Source organism: Phaenicophaeus curvirostris, chromosome 8, assembly GCF_032191515.1.
Source record: "Phaenicophaeus curvirostris isolate KB17595 chromosome 8, BPBGC_Pcur_1.0, whole genome shotgun sequence".
Taxonomy (NCBI): Eukaryota; Metazoa; Chordata; class Aves; order Cuculiformes; family Cuculidae; genus Phaenicophaeus; species Phaenicophaeus curvirostris.
In genome coordinates, this window is record NC_091399.1 from 10,434,298 (window position 1) to 10,453,697 (window position 19,400).

Consider the following 19,400-nt stretch of genomic DNA (forward strand, 5'->3'; position numbering starts at 1 on the left):
CCAGGATATTTTAGAGAACACAGTACTGTATTTTCCCTGAGGGGTATATATAAATAGTTCTAGAAATTTGCATGTGAAAAATGTACCCAAGATACTGCTGTAGCTTGGTGCCCTGCTTTTCATGCAGTATTGCATGGGAATGACAGCTGGATCTAATCCTCAGCACACAGAATTTTTGAGGCAACAACTCGCAAATTTCTTCCTTTACAAGACAGTGACCAGTGTTTGTATTAGTAAGTCAGCTTGTGTCTGTCCACATGCAGTGGTGGTTGTGCATCCGTGAGAAGATGTGTTGGACCAGAGCAAGACAGTCTTAGGGCTGTGCAACTAATGTAGTTCCTATGTTAGATGTATTAAGAGCTTCATTACTTCTTAAATGGATTGTATAGTTTAGATTTTAAAATCTTGTCTTGGTCTGTTCTGAGACCTCTACCACGAGTGGATGTGGTACAAATGGCACGGGTGGATGAGATGCTAAGGGGCATGGTTTAGTGTTTGATAGGAATGGTTGGACTCGATGATCCTGTGGGTCTCTTCCAACCTGGTGATTCCATGATTCTATGAATGCATTCTTGTCAAAACAGAAAATTTGACTCTGCTAATGTGCTACAAAGCCTATGGTAATGATGAGGGAAAGCATAGAATAAGCCGAGTGTGATACTTCCCTTCCTTCTTAAGAGTTCTTCAACTGTAAGGTTCTTGAACATGCTACTTCAGGGTTTCTCACTGGAGTGCTTCCAGAAACCACTGCTTTATCCCCACTATTGCATTTTAGCGATCTTTTACCCTCTCTAAGCTGATTGTCCAAGCCAGTTGCCAGTAGTGTGCAGGCCTGGCTGCCTGTGCTTCCTGCATGTGGGTATGTGGGCATATGCTCTGTAGGGAGCAGCACAGCATCTTCAGCTGTAGACAGTGTGGTTCAGCAGCATCTTCTCTGATAGCCTCTTACTGCAGTTTATAACGTGGGAGTAACCACCTTTGCACATTCGCTGTGAAGTGTTTAGTACAAATATAGCTCACCTTGTTGTGGAGCTCAGTACAAGTGTTTGGGAAACCTTAATTGCCTGGGTTTTTTTTCCCTAAAATTTCTTCCATTTGCATTTGTGTAGATCAGCACAGAAAGAAATGAAATTTGCTTGGTTCTGCAGCTTGTTCTGTGGCAGCGGCCTGAAGGCCAGTACACTGGCTATAAATACAAGTCGCTTGCTTCCTGATTAAAGTTCGCTTCAGTAAACATCATAAAATAAAATGAGGATGTGATGGGTAATTGAGTTCATATCAGTGTAATTCCCTTAACTTGCACTTGGACAAGCATTCTGTGCCTGTTTGTAAACAGTAATGCCCCCTCTCCACTTATTTTTTTTCCAATGAACATAAGTATTAAAAATTATGACAGACTTCTGCAGAAACTTTTCTGATGCTGGCTCTGCTATCCAGTCTGCTTGGCTGCACCCTTGGGTCTCTTGGTGGGCATTGTATCCAGTTATCTCAGTCTTCAGAACCAAGTCAACTTAGCAATTTTCTTACAGACTGAAAACCCACAGGCTGTTTCTGGAACTTGAGTAGTTTTTTATTTGCTTCCTTGAAAAGAAGTTGATACTCTTGGATTATGCACATTAATGATACTTTTGCCAGCTTTTCAGATGCAACTTTGGATCTCTTTCTTTGTTTAGTTATCAAATGTAACTTAGTCCCTTGCTCTATGCAATTCCAAGGCTGTATATTTCAGGGAGCTTACATGGAGTGTATGCTGAATTAGTGTGAATTCTAATTCTAAAACTTTTATAGATGGCAAGGAATAGCTATTAAGTGATGTTTTTCTCTGACGCTGTTGATACTGGAGTTACCAGTCTTGTAAAACCCTATGAGGGGAATGTCACGTCATTTTCCCCAAAGCAAGAAGAAACTCATACTTGATCACCCAAGTCCATGTTTGTGAAACTTGCTGAGAGAGTTCTGAAGGGCTTCTCTGAGCACTTCTTTCCATCTCAGTACTTCACAGGCAAGTTCAGAGTGTTGCTGCGGGGAGAAACAGAATGGCTGGTGTTCCCTGTATCTGTGTAACTGGGAGAGTTCTGTTGTCTTGTTCAGAATATGATAAGAAGGAACATTTGCTTTCTCATATATATATGTGTATATATTTGAGAAAATAATAAATGTTCCAATAAAATTGGAAGTTTCTACATTTATTCTGCATTTATAAGCTGGTCTCATTCTTCTTAATTTTTTTTTGTTTCTTTCTGTCTTTGCATCATGTAGCCTCCTGGCCTTTGTATTTATAGCAAATGCTGTTCCCATCTGTTCTTTCATCTTCACATTGTATCTGTTTAATGAAGTTCTGCTTTATCCATTTCCCCCCTGATTTTTATTGCTGCCCTAGGTTTTATACCTGTTTTCCTCTTCTGCCTTATGAGAGGAAAATAGCTCTAATATACCTCTCCTAACCACTTCCTATCTTAATTTTAAACTAACTATATAAGACGTCTTTATCACTCAATTCAACCACTTCTGAACATTCCCAATGTATGCCAGAAGCCACTTGCTTTGCGAGAATCTAGGTGCTTTTCCTGGTATCTCGGTGCGTTTCCTAGAACTACCTTAACAGTTAGACTAGAACAGAGTAGTCGTGTATAAAGTTGTATGGACTTTTACGATGTGTAATTATACAGCAAATAAATATCTTTACATTTCTTTTAAATATCTTTTAAAATGTCTTAATTCGCTTATACTTGCTATAAGCACAAAACATTAGTACTTAGGTTTCTCTTTCTCCAAACTTTTGACTGAAAATGCTGTATTCACTTTGTTACCTTTTTTGTCTTGTTTTATTTAGTAACCCTTTATTTAAAAGAATGAATGCAGAAGCAGTATTATATCAAGTGAGTTATGAACTAAACTGCACCTCTGCACAGGTCATCCGGAAAGGCTGGCTGACCATCAACAATATTGGCATCATGAAAGGAGGATCCAAGGAATACTGGTTTGTTCTAACTGCAGAAAGCTTGTCCTGGTATAAAGATGATGAGGTAAGGAATGAAGAACATTTTTCTACTGGGAAAAGAACTTGTATTTATTCAGTCTTCTAATATCAGCTTAAAATATTAAATCAGCTTGTACAGACTTAACTGAAAGATCGTTTTAATGTTTTGCCTGCATCCTCTAAATTTTCTGGTTTTGATTTATGGAGAATGCTGACCCTCTAAGACTTCTGTTGAAATGTTGGTGGTGTAAATATAGGGTGTTTTCTGGGGTGTTTCTGTTTGGGTTTTCTGGGTTACTTTTTTCCTCTCTTCCTGTGGTTTCCGCATATGGGTCTAGAAAAAAAACAAACCCAACCCCCTGTTTTGGAATGTTCTGATTATTGTCCTGTGCCTGTTTGGACTGCTCTTGCACATCTACTATAGCCTGGTATGGATTTTAAAGTATGCTACTGAAAATCAAAAAAATATGAGAATATGTGTAATATGAGAACTGGAAAAAGCATTTCTATGATAAACAAGACAAGTCATGCTCACTTTATTGAACATGTTGTTATGCTTTGGGAACTGATTTTTTTCTCTTCTGTTCTGTTTAATTATTTTTTTATCAATGCTAGTAGTGATACTCTTTATCTAAAACTCAACAGCACTCCTGTTGTTAACTTTTGAAGGTTAAAATGGGGTTAATGTGTGCAGTATCAGTAATTTTTAGGGCAGACCAGTTCATTGGATGGAAGAGGCACAGGTAAAGAGAGTTTTAAATAAGCTTTAAAATATTACTCTAATTTTCCATCTTATGCTAAATAATAATCAAATCACTGGTTTACCCTCACAAAACTGGGAGGTGGTTTATGGGGATTATGCAGACAACTGATATTCTGTTTAACTTAGAGTTTTACTGCAGTGGATTTTGTAGAACCAGTAGGAGGGGGTCATACAATGCATGCACATAAGCCAGAGCTCTGCCAAGTCCTGCAAATCCAGAAATTGGTCCTTATGATAGGATGGTACTTCAGGAATACTGCTGGTGGTGAATGTGCACTGGTCAGACTCACCTGGGAATCTCAGAATAGTACATGAAGGGAGTTGTCCACTGTCTAATTTCAATATATATATTTTAAAATAATCTCTCAGTTGCGTAACAGTTGTGTTTGGAGAATCCTGAAAGTACTAGGGGATCATTCAGGCCAATATGGAAGATAAGTTGGGAATTTCTTAGAGTGCTAAAAGAAGATAACAGCATAGAATTCCATGCTTTGCTGGTGAAAGAAGTTTCTCCTTAAGTGCAGATTTATTGTATAATTTAATTGTTCTGTCCTGCAAAAGAGCTCATAAAATTATGTTGATTTTTTTTTCCCCCCCTGGGCCTTTCTCAGTAGGACTTGCAAAATTAGCAAGGTTTGCTTTAGGTCCTTTCTGAAGATGGTCAAAGCTGCAGCATGACCATTAGGTTAATCAAAAGAAAGGGTGACTTTCTGTTTCAGAGATAGAACTAATGACTTTTGAAAATAAAGAAGCAAATATTTGATCTCCTGGCTGAATTCCAATTTTTACAATTACATTTTGTCTCCCTAAAATGTTCTCCTTGCTTTCAGCATGGTTTGGTAGTTGTCACATCCTGTTCTCAGATGATCATTGAAATGATTGCGTGCTGTTGTGTTCCCCCATGCCTGTACGATCCGCAGTTTTCAGTGATGTGTGAAGAAAATCAGGTTTCCTGTTTGATCTTCTGCTGCAGTGATGAGTTCATCGCCCTGCACCTCTACCCCTTTGTAAGGGTTGTTGTAGCAGCTTGTGTGCCACTGAGCTCTGCCAGCGTGCTTCCCAGAGCTAGAGAGCTGCTGGGACCTCTGGGGCTCTGTACCCACTCTAGTGTAAGCTGAACCTGTTTCTGGAGTCTGGAATTTGCTCTGAGATGAAAATCACTCTCTGAATGCAAGTGGTTGCTTGCGATTGCTATTAGAAGGATGAGAATTGTTTCCTTTATTTGTGAGCTGCAGCTTTTGTAAGTGAAGAATCCACAGTGGAATGCATTTTGAAGCGAGTTGCTTTGGTAAAAGATTTTAAAATTTGTTGTGTGATATTGGTATAACAAAAGGAACAGTTGGTTTCTTGATACATTTTTGTTGCTGCTCAAACGTACAACAGGATTTCATTCCTGATGAGACGGGAATCAGGGCTTAAGAATGCTTTTAGGCTTATAAATATGGAAATACCCAGTTGATGTTTGAGCAGTGTGGGTAAACCAGTTATAGTATCAGTTACATGAATACTACTCTGGATTAGTTTCTGATACTGCATACAGTTGCTTGTGTTCGTAACTTTATTGCGTGACCAGTACCACGACTGTGCTTTTCCACTTGCTTAAAACCAAGCAAGGAAAATACTGTGTAGCACTGTGAGGCTGTTGTCAGTATGTCCAAGATGAGCACATTCAGTGACCTCACAGAGTATTCCATCTAATACTAGTTAAAGTATTATAAGACATAACTATACAGAAGAGATTAGATCTGTAATGAAAACAGCAGAAAAAGCTATGAGCTTTTGTGCTGGAGTTCATTTGAGAGCCAACCTGCAAATCTGAGGGTTGGGAATTAGCCACTTCTGTCTTAGGATAAAGTGGACTTTGGGAACATGGAACACCATTCGAGCTTGTGAGTCAGAAAACCCTTTGTTGTGAACAGAAGGATGCCATTTGTAGAGTGGTGTCGCATTTTTACAGGGCATGATCAGAGAATGGGAGTTTGTTATTCTTTTGAAAGCATCCAGCTATCTCACTGGCATTACTGGTGTGCAGAGGATGCCAAGCTGGGTTCTAGGAGAAGGAATTCTGAAAATGTGAAATTGCATTTGTTGGAAAAATCCCCTTTAGTCTTATTACCAGATAAAATATTTGCATTCCCTTTACATAGGAAAGGATAGTGTCATCAACATCTAGTGACAGATGCAGTTGGTATTAGAATTTCACAGTTTGTTCCCAATTGTAAAATTCTATGTGGTTTGGAAGTGCGATATGGAAATAAGTGAGGAGGTGAGAGAGTGGAAAGGGGAGAAGTTACTCTAAGGTCTAAAATTGTGTCTGTTTATGGAATTAACTTGCCACAAACGATCTCCTCTGGCTTGTGTGGCTAGCAGGAATGTTAGTGATTTTTATACCGACAATAATCTCTTAATGCAAGTTGCTTAGGTTATGCTTGAGAAGTAAATGGGAGGACAAAACACATAATCGTGCTGCAAAGCTGCTTATAAATAACACTTATTGTTAGTGAGTTAATGAGAACAACTAGGAAAAGAGTACTGTAGGAAGCACAGTAAAAATTTCAGCAGCGGGTTTTATTGTGCTTTATAGGCAGTGTTGGTTTGACTCTAGGTGGGTTGCAGTACGCGGCTTGGTTACTGACCGGGTGGCTGAGATCCAGAGTGACTCCTGGCTGGAGGTGCTGGTGAAGATGCTCTGGTGTGTCAGAGCAGTTTCCCACTGGCGGCTGTCCCTCAGGCTGGGTTGTCATGCGACTGCCTGTCTGTGCCTGCTGTACAGGTGAGAGGATGTTCTGCACAGCAAGTGTAGACAGGCAGACACATGACAACTCCGTCCAGCCAGTCCCTTGGAGCCGTCACCGCTGGTGTGCAACAGTTTGTACCGTTCCGCTCTGGGGGGCTTGGGAGGGAACACACATAACAGAATTCAACTTTAAAACAATGGGAGCTGCTGAACAAGAACAGAACTTGGTTTTATTCAGAAAAGAAGCATTTTGGTACATCAGGGGTCATTGTGCTGACTCGGATCAGAGATGCGTTTGCAACAGACTGGTCACACTGAGCAGTTGTAAAACCAAAAAGGATTGAAACCATGATTTATTTTATATGCAATTCATACAGGATTTTTCCTGCATATTGTACTTACACATAGTAATTTAACCAGATGTTTTTACTCTTCTTGGAAGCACAGAAATACTGAAGTTCAAGATAAAGGATATGTTTATACAGTACATATTTTTCTAGGAGCAGATAAGTACAATAATCTTGCATGTTAAAAATAAAAATCTTTCTGTATAAATGGGGGCAACTGCTTGTACATTAACCCAGTTAAAGGAATTGTGCTGGAAAGAGAACTGGTTGCATTGTATGTCTGTTCTGCTATATTACAGCTATACACTTATAATGGTATTTCTTTGTGGTTTGCTTTGCATATTATATAAATCTAGCTTTCTCTTAACATCCATACTTTTTACGAAAAACAACATAAGTTTGTAGAGCCTTAGTAAGTTTTCCAGTTAAAGATAGACTATGCTATAGATCAAAAGTGTGCAAATAGCATCGTTTCTTTGCTGAAGTTTCCTGTATATAGAATACGCACAGTGACTGTAATCCAGTTGAGCAGTGACACTTGCAGCATCACTGGGGGATTGTCTCAAAAGGTGTAAAACACATTGGAAGTTTAAAGGGTGGAAAAATAGTTGTAGTACTTTTCTTAACAGAAGAAATGACTGTTTTATAATGGTGTTCTTAAATCACTGTTGCTCGCTAGTGCCTCCATAGGTAAGCAACAAACTTGGGCTTTCCAACCCTTATACAGAATAGCAGCAAAACGTTTCAATTGCAGCCTGAAAACTAATTATAAAGGAGCGAATTTCCTAAAAGGCTAAATGTGGGGATAGCTTTGAGGTTTTAAATTATACTACTAATAAATGGATATGTAATTACTCAGGTGCTCTAGCTCTAATCATTATTTTGCCATAAAGAAAAAGATACATTGTAGCTAATATACGATTTGAAGCATACAAATAAAGTTTATCAACTGTTTCAGTAAAACATGCCTTGAACCTGACAAGATGGAATATGATGTCTTGAAAAATAAATGAAGCACAAAATATGATTAGCTAATTCAGGTGTGAAAATGAATTCCAGGACAATAAATATTCTTACTTTATAGTATGCATACTTAAAATTTTGTAGCTCTAAGTAAAATTTTATGTGGGTGCTTTAAGCTGGCATGTCTTCCTACCGGCTTGGCCATTGTAAGGAAAGACAAAACTGACAAATTAGAATTACTTTTAAAACGAATATAAAACACTGATTGTTTTATAGATTTTATAAAGTTTAATTTCCGTCTTTAGTTGTTAAAGAAATTTAAGATTGTTAGTCTGTGAGAAAATTAGGTCTCAGTTTCCATGCTATGACCTTCTTGAAATAGCAAAGCATTGTACAGTAAAATTCATTAGCAACCTGTAGCATGAAAGGATAGGAAGAACAAAAGTACACATTTTAATTAATGGGTTTTCTGTTAGTGGCTGTCAGGGATGCTATACTGGGAGTAAAAGTTGTAAGTGGAAAGATTGTGCGGTCTTTCTAATAACTGTACACAAGGAGAATTCATGAGACATCAGCAAAGCGTTGTGCATCTTGAACTGAGGCAAATTCATTTTGCCCTTGGTTAATTCACTGGGTACTGCTAATGACTGGAGAGTTAACTCTGCTTGATTCTTATTTAAAAGCTGATACTCCTTGAAGTTGTATTTGGTTTGCTAAAAGGGCTTAGCGTTTTTGGGTGCCGTATCTGGTTGGCTGATTGATTCAGTAAAGGGCTTGAGAATAGTTTAGAATACTCTTAAAAACAACAAAAGTAATCTCCTGATTGCCAATATTGTATTTACAGAAACCACGAGTAAGGAGCTGGCTTTAAATATTGGTAGCTTGGAAACTGAATTGCAAATTGTATTCTCTCCAATTGTGATCAGGAGTTTTTTTAAGGGCAGTTTGTTATTTTTAGATGCTGTTTTGCAATGCAGCATAAAATGCAGTGCTGAAGTACAGTAGCATTATTCAGGAAAGTTTCATTCTTAGCTGTGGCATTTCCTGTCGTTTTGAATGTTTTAGCCTGACCCTTAATATTATTTCAATTAGGATTTTTTTTTTTTCTTTAAATAAAGTACAGTTCAGGAAACAAAGCCTTTGCAAGTAAAAGTAAAGTAATGCTCTTGATTAAAATTTATCATTTTAAATAAAACACCAATATTTAGGGGGTTCATTTTCCAATCTACTTAACGTATTTTGATTAAAATATTATAATAATTTAACATTCTATTTAGAAGTTTGGAATTTTTATGCAAGTATTTTGCTATTTTGGTTATCATATTTTCCATACAGCAGCAATGCTTGAGTGGTCTGCCGAGTTGTCTGTGGGCGCATGGCGGTAGTGCAGGAAGAGGGGAAAGGAGTGTGGAGAGGAGCAGTGCGCTTTAGGCTGCTGAATATACAGATGTGTTAAACAGCGCTGGTAATGGGCATAAAGAAAACAATGTGCAGCTTAATAACAGGACAGAAAAATGTCAAATGACATGGTTTTTGGGTTTTTTTTTAAGTAACTAGCTTTTTTTCACATTTGGATGCTTATTTGATCTATATTTATTTCTGTAAACTTAAATGACTTTTCCCCCACCCTTCTTTGCCTTTTTCCTCTTTTTTAACGTTAAAGGGATATATAGAAAAGGGTTGAAATATTTTCTTCCTCTTCCCTATTTAATAAAAAAAATATGCTTCTTAAAGATGGAAGTCCATTTTATACACACTCCCCTATTATATATATTATATATCCATTATATATGAACATTCCCCTATTGAAATATTAATACAAACTTCAATTTGGTTCTTCCTGGTTTTGTGGACTTAAAGGCAATATGAACTGTATTAATTAGTTCATAGAACAGGCTTAAGCCTTCAAGATCATCTTATTTTCACCATAATTTAATATGCATTGGATCCTGCTAAGTTTTTAATGATTACGAAAGTAATGTTTTGGGGTTTTTTTGAAATATTTTTCTTGAAATATTTGCATACGGCTCTCTTATGCTTATTGACTTGCATAGTTTAAACCTTTTGTTTCTTAACTATGGAGATCTTTTCTGTATGATTATGATCGAGTAGAACTTGTTTCAACTAAAACAGCAGTGTTTTAAGAACCACAGAATCACTTAATTAACTTAAAAAATGTTTTGATTACTGAGCTGAAGTAGATATCCTTCCTTATTCATTCCTAACAATACATCCTTTCTTTCCGTATCTGCTGCTTTGCACGCTGTGACTCCCCCCCGCCTCCTTTCCAAGCCCCACGCCAAGGGGCCTCCTAGACCTCAGCCCTGCAGTCTAAAAATGTAACTTTGAAGAGTCATGGGTGTATGGGAGGGGAATTGCTTCCTAAATCCAGAAAGGTCATTTAAAATAAAGATTAATGCAAACAGTGGACTAGCGATAAGAGAAACACTAGTTCCACGTGTTTTCATTGTCCTTGCTTATTTAGCAATAGCTAATGTGGGCTATCGTTAGCAGGATTTTCACTGAGATCCTTGTTACTGACTCGGCAACAAGACCTCCTTTCTCAATTTCTGGATCAGCATTATAAAAAATAAAAGTAGCTATGCAAGTAAGCACTAGAAAGAAAAAATATTTGCAAACCATCATATTTCCCTTGAAAACATAACCGAACAAGGTTCATAACAAAATCTGAAAACATTTTTCTACTGTTTAAACAGAATCTAAGTCATAAAACTTTTCAAATTTGCTATGCCTAACCCAGCAATCATGCTTGGAGAGACTGAAAAATACTAATGCGAATTTGAGTCTGGTTCCATTCCTTTAATTTCTTCTTGTCTCTTTGGATTTTCAATTAATAGCTACATTAAACTGTGGTATAACTCCACTATAAAGTAGAACAAGAATAAAAATTCCACCTACTCATACTATAATGGGTTAAAACCCACTAATTTAATCCTAATCCAAGAAACAATCTTCCAGGAAATAAAGGAAGAGAGAGTTGATAACCCGTAAGTGTATATATACATTTAAAAGGCATTCGTTTGGTTGAAATGCATAAGCTTGGGTGGGAGGCTAAGGGAAATGACAGTGCTAGTTCTTGCTCTGTAGGCTCTAAGCCAGCCACTATAGACACAGTCACACTAAAGCTACGTGACCACCTCTCCCTTGTAGGATTTATATTGATTATTGAAGGAGGAATGAAAAAGGTAACAATAATATATGTATAATTTAAAAAAAAAATTATTTTACAGCATCAAGGCTGACTAAAATATAACCCGTTCTGCAAAATTGTCTGGCTATGATACAAATGGCTGCATATTTATGCTAATTATTTTTATAGTATAGCTAATCAAAGCCTACCTGGCAATAATGAGCCCCATATAGATGGGATTTTTTTTGTTTCTAGTTGCAGTAGTTTGTTGCTAGTGTTAACTTTAGGGGAGCTGACTCTGAAGTTAAGCTGGTATCAAGTTGCAGCTCAGACTTTTTGTATTATTTTGTCTGTGGGGATTTCATTCAGCCAGAGGGTTTTTTTCCCCTACCAGGACAGCTGGAAATTCACCAAAGCAAACTTCTGCCTTCGTTTACAAATTCCATTTTTATCAGTGGGATTCAGGACAAAGTAACTTATCATTTAGAATGTTAGAAGAAATATCAGCGATTCAAAGTATATGTGAGAGCGGCAACGATCAATCGATGCTGATCACCTATTGGCAATGGCCAGCCAGGTATTGGCATGGAAAGCCGTTTGTTGCTTTTTGTTTGTTTGTTTATTTATTTATTTATTTATTTATTTATTTATTTATTTATTTCCATCACATCCTGAACTTTCAGAGGTAATTTTTCCTGATGATTAAAGATTTTGTATTCTACATGGCAGAAGCCTGGCACAGAGTAGGCATTGATTTCCTAGGGTTTCCCTCCCAGTTTCCATCAGCACATATAGCATAGGTTACTTTCAAAGACATTTCAGCTGCATATAAAATCTAAGTACAGTTCTACCAAAGGTGATATAATATATTTTACAATAATTAAAGATAATATTCATGCATTCTTTTCTATTACTTTATTACTTTAAGAGAAAATTATTTCTTAAAATTGATCTTCTGATCATGGTTCACAACAGGAGCTATTCGGAATACATACTTCTAGCAAGGCTTTTCTGCATTAAAAACATATATATACTCCCTAAATATTTATACGGATTACTACAAGTAAAAAAAAAAATAAATTTACCTTTTTAGTTTGTGGGGGGAAAAAAAAGCTTTATTTTAAATTAAAAAAATAAAAAAGGAAAAGAAAAAAAGAAAAAAAGAAATGCCCATCTGTAGCTCTGCTCTTGCCCACTCCTAGGCCATACACCTTTAGGCATCACACCTCCCTCTCTCCTCGCGCGGGTTTGGGAACCCCTCAGAGCTCCATTTCTCGTCAGTGATGGCTGGAGGAGGGGAGGGAGTCACCTAGGTTCGCCAGGTCATAGGCCAGGTACTCTTCCAAAGTAGGCCTTACCAGAATGTCTTCCCCGCTTTATTCTGAAGTCCTCCTTTTTCACAGTGTCCCTTAGCGTTTCTTATTCCCTAGTGTGCAAAACCTGCGAAGAAAAATACTGTATATGAGATCTGAAAGGAGCAATGACTGTCTTCTCCTTGGCAAGAGCGACTTGCGTCCCCAATAGTCCGTGCCGCTGCGTTCCCTTGCCCAGTCTAACCAATGTGCAGACTACTGTACAACAGCATTGTCCTGAACAGGTAGTCTGAACACTGGGGCGACGGAGCAGGATCTCCGGACGCGTCTATTTATTTATTTTAAATCCTCTTTTAGTCTCGGGGAAAAACTGCCTTCCTGCATCACGGGTTGTGCTCGGCTCTGCCTCACACTCTGCAGCACTCACTGAAACACACTGAAGTGCTGTGATTTCCAGTCTTGACGTGGCACATTTGCAGCAGACTGGGGATCTGGCAATGAATTTAGGACCGGGAAAAGGGGGAGGGCTGGGTCTGAGAGTCCATATATGGGATGATGTCACCCTGGGGAGGTTTGGGTATGCACTGTGCCGCTGGTGAGACCGCTAGAATTGCCTGCTCTCAGACATGGGTCTGTGTATAAAATGGTACCAGATGTTTTAGTGTAATGTTAAGCAGTCATTTCATCTTCAGGCCAGATTTTTTTCTTCAACTGGGCAGGAAGTGGGCCCCAGTATGGAAAAGCTGTAAAAAGTCAAGATGTACAGTTTCGCTGGAGCCAACAGAGAGCGAGTTAATGGAGGCGCAGAATTTGCTGGTTTGGGAAGGCTGAAAAACTGAATTTATAAAAACGATTCTGCTTGGGAAGCTAATGCAATAAGCCAATGTGTTTTTTTTTTTATCCTTTTTAATGACTCTTAGTTGCGCTTTTCTGTTTTGGCATTTCAGACCAAGAAAAGGGCAAATAGGTTCATTTTTTTCTTGGAACTGTCAGCGGCATGCAGGCTGCCGAGACTTGAACAGTAATTAGAGTTACTTCCTGAAAGCGAAGCCCCCATGAAAAGTCTGGAGAAATGTTCTTTGTCATAGCCTCTACATGAGTAATTAGTTCCACATGTGGCCTTCCTATTTCCCTTCAGCTATTTTGGCTGGCTGGTTGAATACTTTGCTATAGCTCAAGACTTAAAGAAGCTTTAAAGTTTTCATTTCAAGCATCCACTGTGAAAATAGCTATTTCTGGTGTCATAATAAATTGCTTCTGGTAGATCAGTGCTATTAGGCCTGGCATTGTTTTTCACTGGTAACCCTGCTGGTCCCATTTTTCTTTTAATGGCACTTGGTGGAATTATTCTGCTAAATTTTATCTTTGATGTTTACCAGATCTATTGAACTTTGCCAAGTATGACTTTACCGTAGATTTTAAGATATTCTCTCCCCGGACAGCTATCCTTGTCTCCTGGAAACTATTTTTTCTTTGTTACCTGTGCTGTTGAATCTAAGTATTGTGTTTGGGTTTTTTTTTTTCAATCTACTTTAGCCCATGGTCTAAACCAACAGCAAACACATAAAATTAAACATATAAAAGTCAAGCCTGGAGGTGATTGTGTATAGATTGGTGTGTTGGTATGGAATTGTTGCCAGTAGTTCTTTTTCTGCCTAGAAATCTGAGGCAAATGTCAATATTGGGAGTGTATTCCAAAAGGCCACCGAATTCCTGGGCAGGAATATATGTAAATCTAAATGTCTTCTCTGAGCTCTGGGGTCCTAAACTTCTGTGTGATTTGGTTCCTCCTAGGTGGTGGCAGATTCTGTGAGAGCCATAGCTCTTAGAAGCACGGGCAGGTTGCAGAACTCTAACTGCAGGGAGAATGAATGCAATAATCTTGGATGCTGGGAAGTTGGAATTAGAATCTCAGGCCAATGAAAAGGAAAAGTGACCTTCAGGCACTTTGTGGTGGTGGCAGGCCAAGCATGGGGTGTCTGTTTCAGATTCTGCATCTGATTCTGTCGTTTGGGTCACAGTGGGCTAACGTTTGTCCAGTCAGTGGTGGGGTTTCTTTTTTAATTAGCAAAGGAAGAAATTTGAAATAGCTATAGAAAGCTATTATATTTTATTGTATTCCTGCTTGGCATCTGCCTTGTGGAAGAATACAGTTTTGGAAAGACTGAGTAGTGAGATATTTTTGTGAGTGGGACCCTCAGCATAGCGGGTCAGATTTTCCCCAGTGAGGAGCCATCAGAGAGCAATTACTGCATGTGCCACCAAGAGCAAGAAATTATGTTGTCAAAAAGACAACCTTCCATGGATCTTTCCATACCAGCAGAAGGGGAGGTAGGCTGAATAAACCAGGAGGCAACACGTTAATGAGCCAAGCAGGCATAGGGACTGAGGGAGGTGAAGTTCTGAATCTTGTTGCCGAGTGCAGCACCATTAGTCTGTGAATTTTTCCTGAGATGGTTAAATAGAACCAGAATAGCTCACCACACTGTGGCCTGGAAGGCTGTTCCCTCTAAGCTTTCTTTCCTGGCAGAAGCAGAGACTCAGAGAAATGGAGTACAAGAACAGGGCTTTGGGATTGTTCTGGGTGCCCAGAGAGATGCTAAAGCCTTGTAAAGGAGTACCTCTAATATAGCACAAAGCTATTCTGACCCCTTATGCACGTTTTCTTTCCTCTCTAAGGGCTGCTCAGCTAGTCACGCACATCTATGCTAGGCATTTAGACTCTATCCCTCCTTTTCCACTTGATCTCTACTTGGAAAGGAATAGGCCCAAAAAGGAATTGACATTTCCATTCCTTCTGATACCAAGTTCACGCTACACTAGAAATATTTGGAATCTTTCACTAGCTAGCTCCCCCGCTATAGTGTGCTTCTGAACAAGTTCCAAGTCTCTCATTTAGTTGTAGTTTCATACATGGCTGGCTACTTGTATGGTTGCAGTAATCTTGACTCAAGAGTCGATATTGATAAGAAATTCGTACCCAGAGCTTATCTCAGGTGCCTTCCAAAGGTAGTGATAAACTTTGATTTTTCATGCATCTGTCATCATGCTGATGTTTCTGTCATGCCGATGATCTCAACCTCATGATTACATTATTTTCCACAAGCCTAGAATATTCTTTAATTTTTAACTTGCAGGAAACTAAGGATTTTGAAAAGTCCAAGTTCTTCCTTAGTGCTTATGCGGAGGGTTACCATGCAAAAGAAAATGGCTAGGTTTGTACTTGGTTGTTTTCTTTTCCTGGCAGATCACAACACAGTATCGGGCCACTCTTCATACTAAATGGAGTGGGCATCTTTGAAACACCGATGAAGTGTGTGGCTTGTATAGGAGATAGATGCTTCTTAATGTTTGTGGAAAAAACCCCAAACAGTTATTGTAGGAATATCTGGATAATTGTAAATACTGTATCTCTCTTTCTGAAAAGCTGTAAATATGATCCAGACAACTGCAGAACAGGGATGTCTGTAGCTGATAAATGAGAATTGAACATAATTATTTTTTAAATTCTGCGGCAGAAATTTGTCTGTGATGATTTGTTCTAGGGTTTTTTTGCACACCAAGCAGTAAAGGTTAACCCTTTTCTGCACTCTAGAGGCTAGATCATGATTGAAGAGGTTTAGCAACTGGTAGGTATAGGACACTGGGGGCAGTACGGATAGGCTGGTATTGTGATCACAGCAAAAAAACAGGCAAAACTTCCTCCAGGATCTCATTTTGTAGCTGTATGAGCAGAGTGAGTAGAGAATTAAATGCCAGTGAGAGTGAACAAATGCAATGTGGTTGTCATAGTCTCAATTTGCAGAAAATCCCCAATATACACTGTGAAATTATATTCACATTTATCCAGAATGCTTGGGGTATGGAAGCAAGAAAGATGAGGATGGTGGGGAGAGAAGAGGTGAGGGTGGAGGAAGCATCTACATGGGAGGTGACAGTATACGATACTTGCTTCTGAAGTGTCTGTCACCTTTCTGTTCATCAACGAATCTCACTGGTGGTTGGGCAAGGTCTAGTGCAGCCTTGCAGTCCTGTGCTTGGTACTCTGCTGCAATCTGACTCATTAATTTTTTATTTTAATAAAAAAAGAAAAGGAAAGTTTGCATCTTAGCAATTTTGTTACTCCTGGTCAATGCACCTAGGCATGATCTGTGCGTATCATAGCTGTGTCCATTTTTCAGACAACACATTGTAAAGTGTGGTGCTCATTTTGAGCCTGTACCGTCATCCTCATCTATGGCTTGTGATGTTATTCGTGAGATCAGAAAAAAATGATGAGGCTGGCAGTGGTTTGTCACTGCTAATTGAAGACTCCTTTGGTAGGTACCCCTGTATGAAAGTTGCGTGACAGCTAAGAGGCACATCCATGTGCTTCACAGTTTTCCGAGCAGTCTGGAGTCAGTATTGCAGATAGTGATTTGCTCTTTTATAAATGACTTCATACAGCTCTGTAGGTGCCAGATAATGCTCCAGCCTAATTCCCCTCTGTTGTGTGGTTCCTGTGAATAAAATGTAATGGTGAAATGGTGAAAGCCATAGGCTCTAAACATCATGTTCCCAGTCCTTTTCTGTTCCCTAAGCCTTTGTCACCTGTCCTCCCTGTCCTTCTTTCCCTCCTCATCAAACATATAAGTCAGATGCTTTAGTATATTTATACCTCCATCTACTCTGCAATCTTTATCTCCCCAATCCCACCTTTCTGCTCTTCCTGTGTGCTTTGCCTTTCACTTTGAGTTTGTAGGAGAGACATGAACAGGGAGAAAGCAGAGCTGAAAGGTATCAGTCCAGTTCTATTTGAAATACTTCAGATTCATACCATGTAAGTTTAGGAGCCTGTGTTTCTTTTCTCTTCAGTGAGCAGGGGTCAACTTGGAGCTCTGAGGTGGATACCTGTAGTTAGCCACTGCTGATTTCTGTCCTTGCAGATGTGAAGAGCTGAACAGGAGGTTCAGTACTGATGCCACTTCTTTTTACCTCATTACCAGTCTGGTTATTTTCATCCTGGTTGTAGTATGTGCTTTACTTTGTGTTCTTTGTTGTTCCATATTTTATTGCCTTTTAGCCAGTGGTCAAAGTTAACCAATACATAATCGGAAATGCTGGAAAATAATGTGAGTACCATCGAGCAGCAGTTTTCATATGTGGGGGACTTTGTGCTTGCTGTGTGTTTTCCAGCTTAAGTTTTGTGTATGCACTCATGCACGTGTTTGAACACCTGAACAGGTTTTGAGGCAGTAACTTGTTTTTGTGGAGCCATGTACGCTCAGCACAGTGGTAACAAGTGATTAAAATGATTGGCAAAGTTTAGATTGTGTATAGGTTATTTCATTCCTGCTAAAACAAACAAGCTGCCTGGCTGACTTGTTGTGACCTAATGGGAGGTATCCCCTCTCCCTGTCATGTTTTTCTTCAGGAAAAGAACAGGATATGGAATGGCTTTGACATTTCCTTAGTCATTGCTTACTCATACACAACACACAATTAGTGGAGATGCAAAATTAGCTGAGCTAAGTTAATTTTCAGAGTGGTGGTGAAGAGCACAATGTGCCCTGAATTAACACTGTCTTCTTTCTTGACTGCTGTGATCTCCTCAGACTTCGCTTTATCCCTGAAGCACGTCACTGTTGAGATTTTGGACCCTTTACAAAACCCAGATGTGCAGCTGAATCAAGTGTCCCCATTCAGACTCAAATGATTCAGTCAGGTAGCCATGTCATGGGAAGATCAGCGCTTCTCTCACAGATGATGTTACTTCTACCAATTATTCGTAGTATTCAGTAAAGGGAAATAACTGGACAGTAAAAGGGGATGAAGCATTTGAGTGAGTGGGGGGGGGGCATGTTTTTTACTGCTTAACCAAAGCAAAGCTATATAACAGATAAACTTGCAGTGGATTTTATTTCTTTCTTCATTCCTTTCTAGGAAAAAAAAATCTCTTTGAAAATGGAACTGCCTGGGTGACCAAAAAAAGTGTATACTTCGTAGAAGTTTCTACTTAGAAATCCTGTGTCTTGTTGTGTTTAAACTGCTGATTTTGTCTAATTAGAATTTTGAGTTTGATTTGCCCCTCAAACATATTTTTATGAACATTCTTTCTTCTGCCCAACTGAGAGACAGCTTGTTGTTACCATTGGGTTGGTTTTTTTCCTGTCAAAATTTTGTGTGGCAGCTATTTCTATGTTTCAGTAACATAATACACTCTGGGGGCAGGTCTTGGAGATCTTTGACTCTAATGAATACTAGTCACGTGAGACCAAATACATGATTTATTACTTCAGTACATTTTCGATAGGAATGCCTGGAGATTTTTTTTAGTGGGGGGATGGGAAATCAAGAAAGAGAAGGATGCAGTTGGAGGAAATTAGTGGCCAAGTGAAGTTAACTCTCACCTCTGTTCAAGCCTGTGGGTTGCAATGCCAACATTGTGAATGATCCCAAAACAAAAACTTCCATCCTTTCACATTTAAGAATAATCTCCAGGGAATTGTGTTGTAGAAGCAGATCTTAAAATGAACAGCAGCAATATTGCTCAGGGCCTCTAAAACTGAAAGCCGTATCTTCCAGTATTTATTGTCTTTGGCAGAACTATTATCCTCTCTTTATATGAACTGCTGCATGAAGTGTCATCTTTGTCTTGCCAAAACTTCTGTTCATAATGTAATTTTTTCTTAGGTTGACTTACTTTTGATAAAGACTTAACAATAACAAGCCAGGTTCTTGAATGTGAAAGTGAGAGTTACTTTCCTGAGGCTGAACATAGACAGTCATTTGTGCTGCGCAAGACGTGTGCTCTAAGAAGAGGTGGCTGCCAGAGAGCCTCAGTGAGCCATACTGCTCCAGCGCCGTGAAATGAGTGTACCCACAAAACAAAACCCCATTCATTCTCTTTTATGTCTGAGTTCTAAATCACATTTCCAAAGATTGATAAGTGATACCCAAGGAGTAGTTATGCGAGTACTACTTTGTCTGGCTTTTCTGTAGGTTCTGAGGATTTAATCATCCACTGTTACTATCCGTCTTCAGTACGTATCAATAAATGTTTAAAGTAGAATTAAGAGTTAACTTTAAAGCATTCTGATTGCTCATGAAGTGTCGTATGGGATCTGATTTCTGTAAAATTTTCATGTGAACTGCTGAGTTCTGATG

At 38.8% G+C, this 19,400-nt stretch overlaps 1 protein-coding gene across 10 annotated transcripts in view; it reads left to right on the forward strand.

The window, feature by feature from the left end:
- DNM3 (dynamin 3) overlaps nt 1–19,400 on the forward strand; it is a 194,127-nt gene that overhangs the window by 66,984 nt on the left and 107,743 nt on the right. For 9 of the 10 annotated variants that reach the window (XR_011337866.1, XM_069862400.1, XM_069862394.1 and 6 more), the window contains one exon: nt 2,913–3,026. The exons of the other annotated variant lie outside the window; for it this stretch is intronic. Coding sequence is in view for 8 of the 9 variants with exons in the window: in XM_069862400.1 (XP_069718501.1) it covers nt 2,913–3,026 (114 nt within the window). In the remaining variant the exon portion in view is untranslated. The remainder of the gene's footprint in view (nt 1–2,912; nt 3,027–19,400) is intronic. 10 annotated transcript variants of the gene reach the window in all.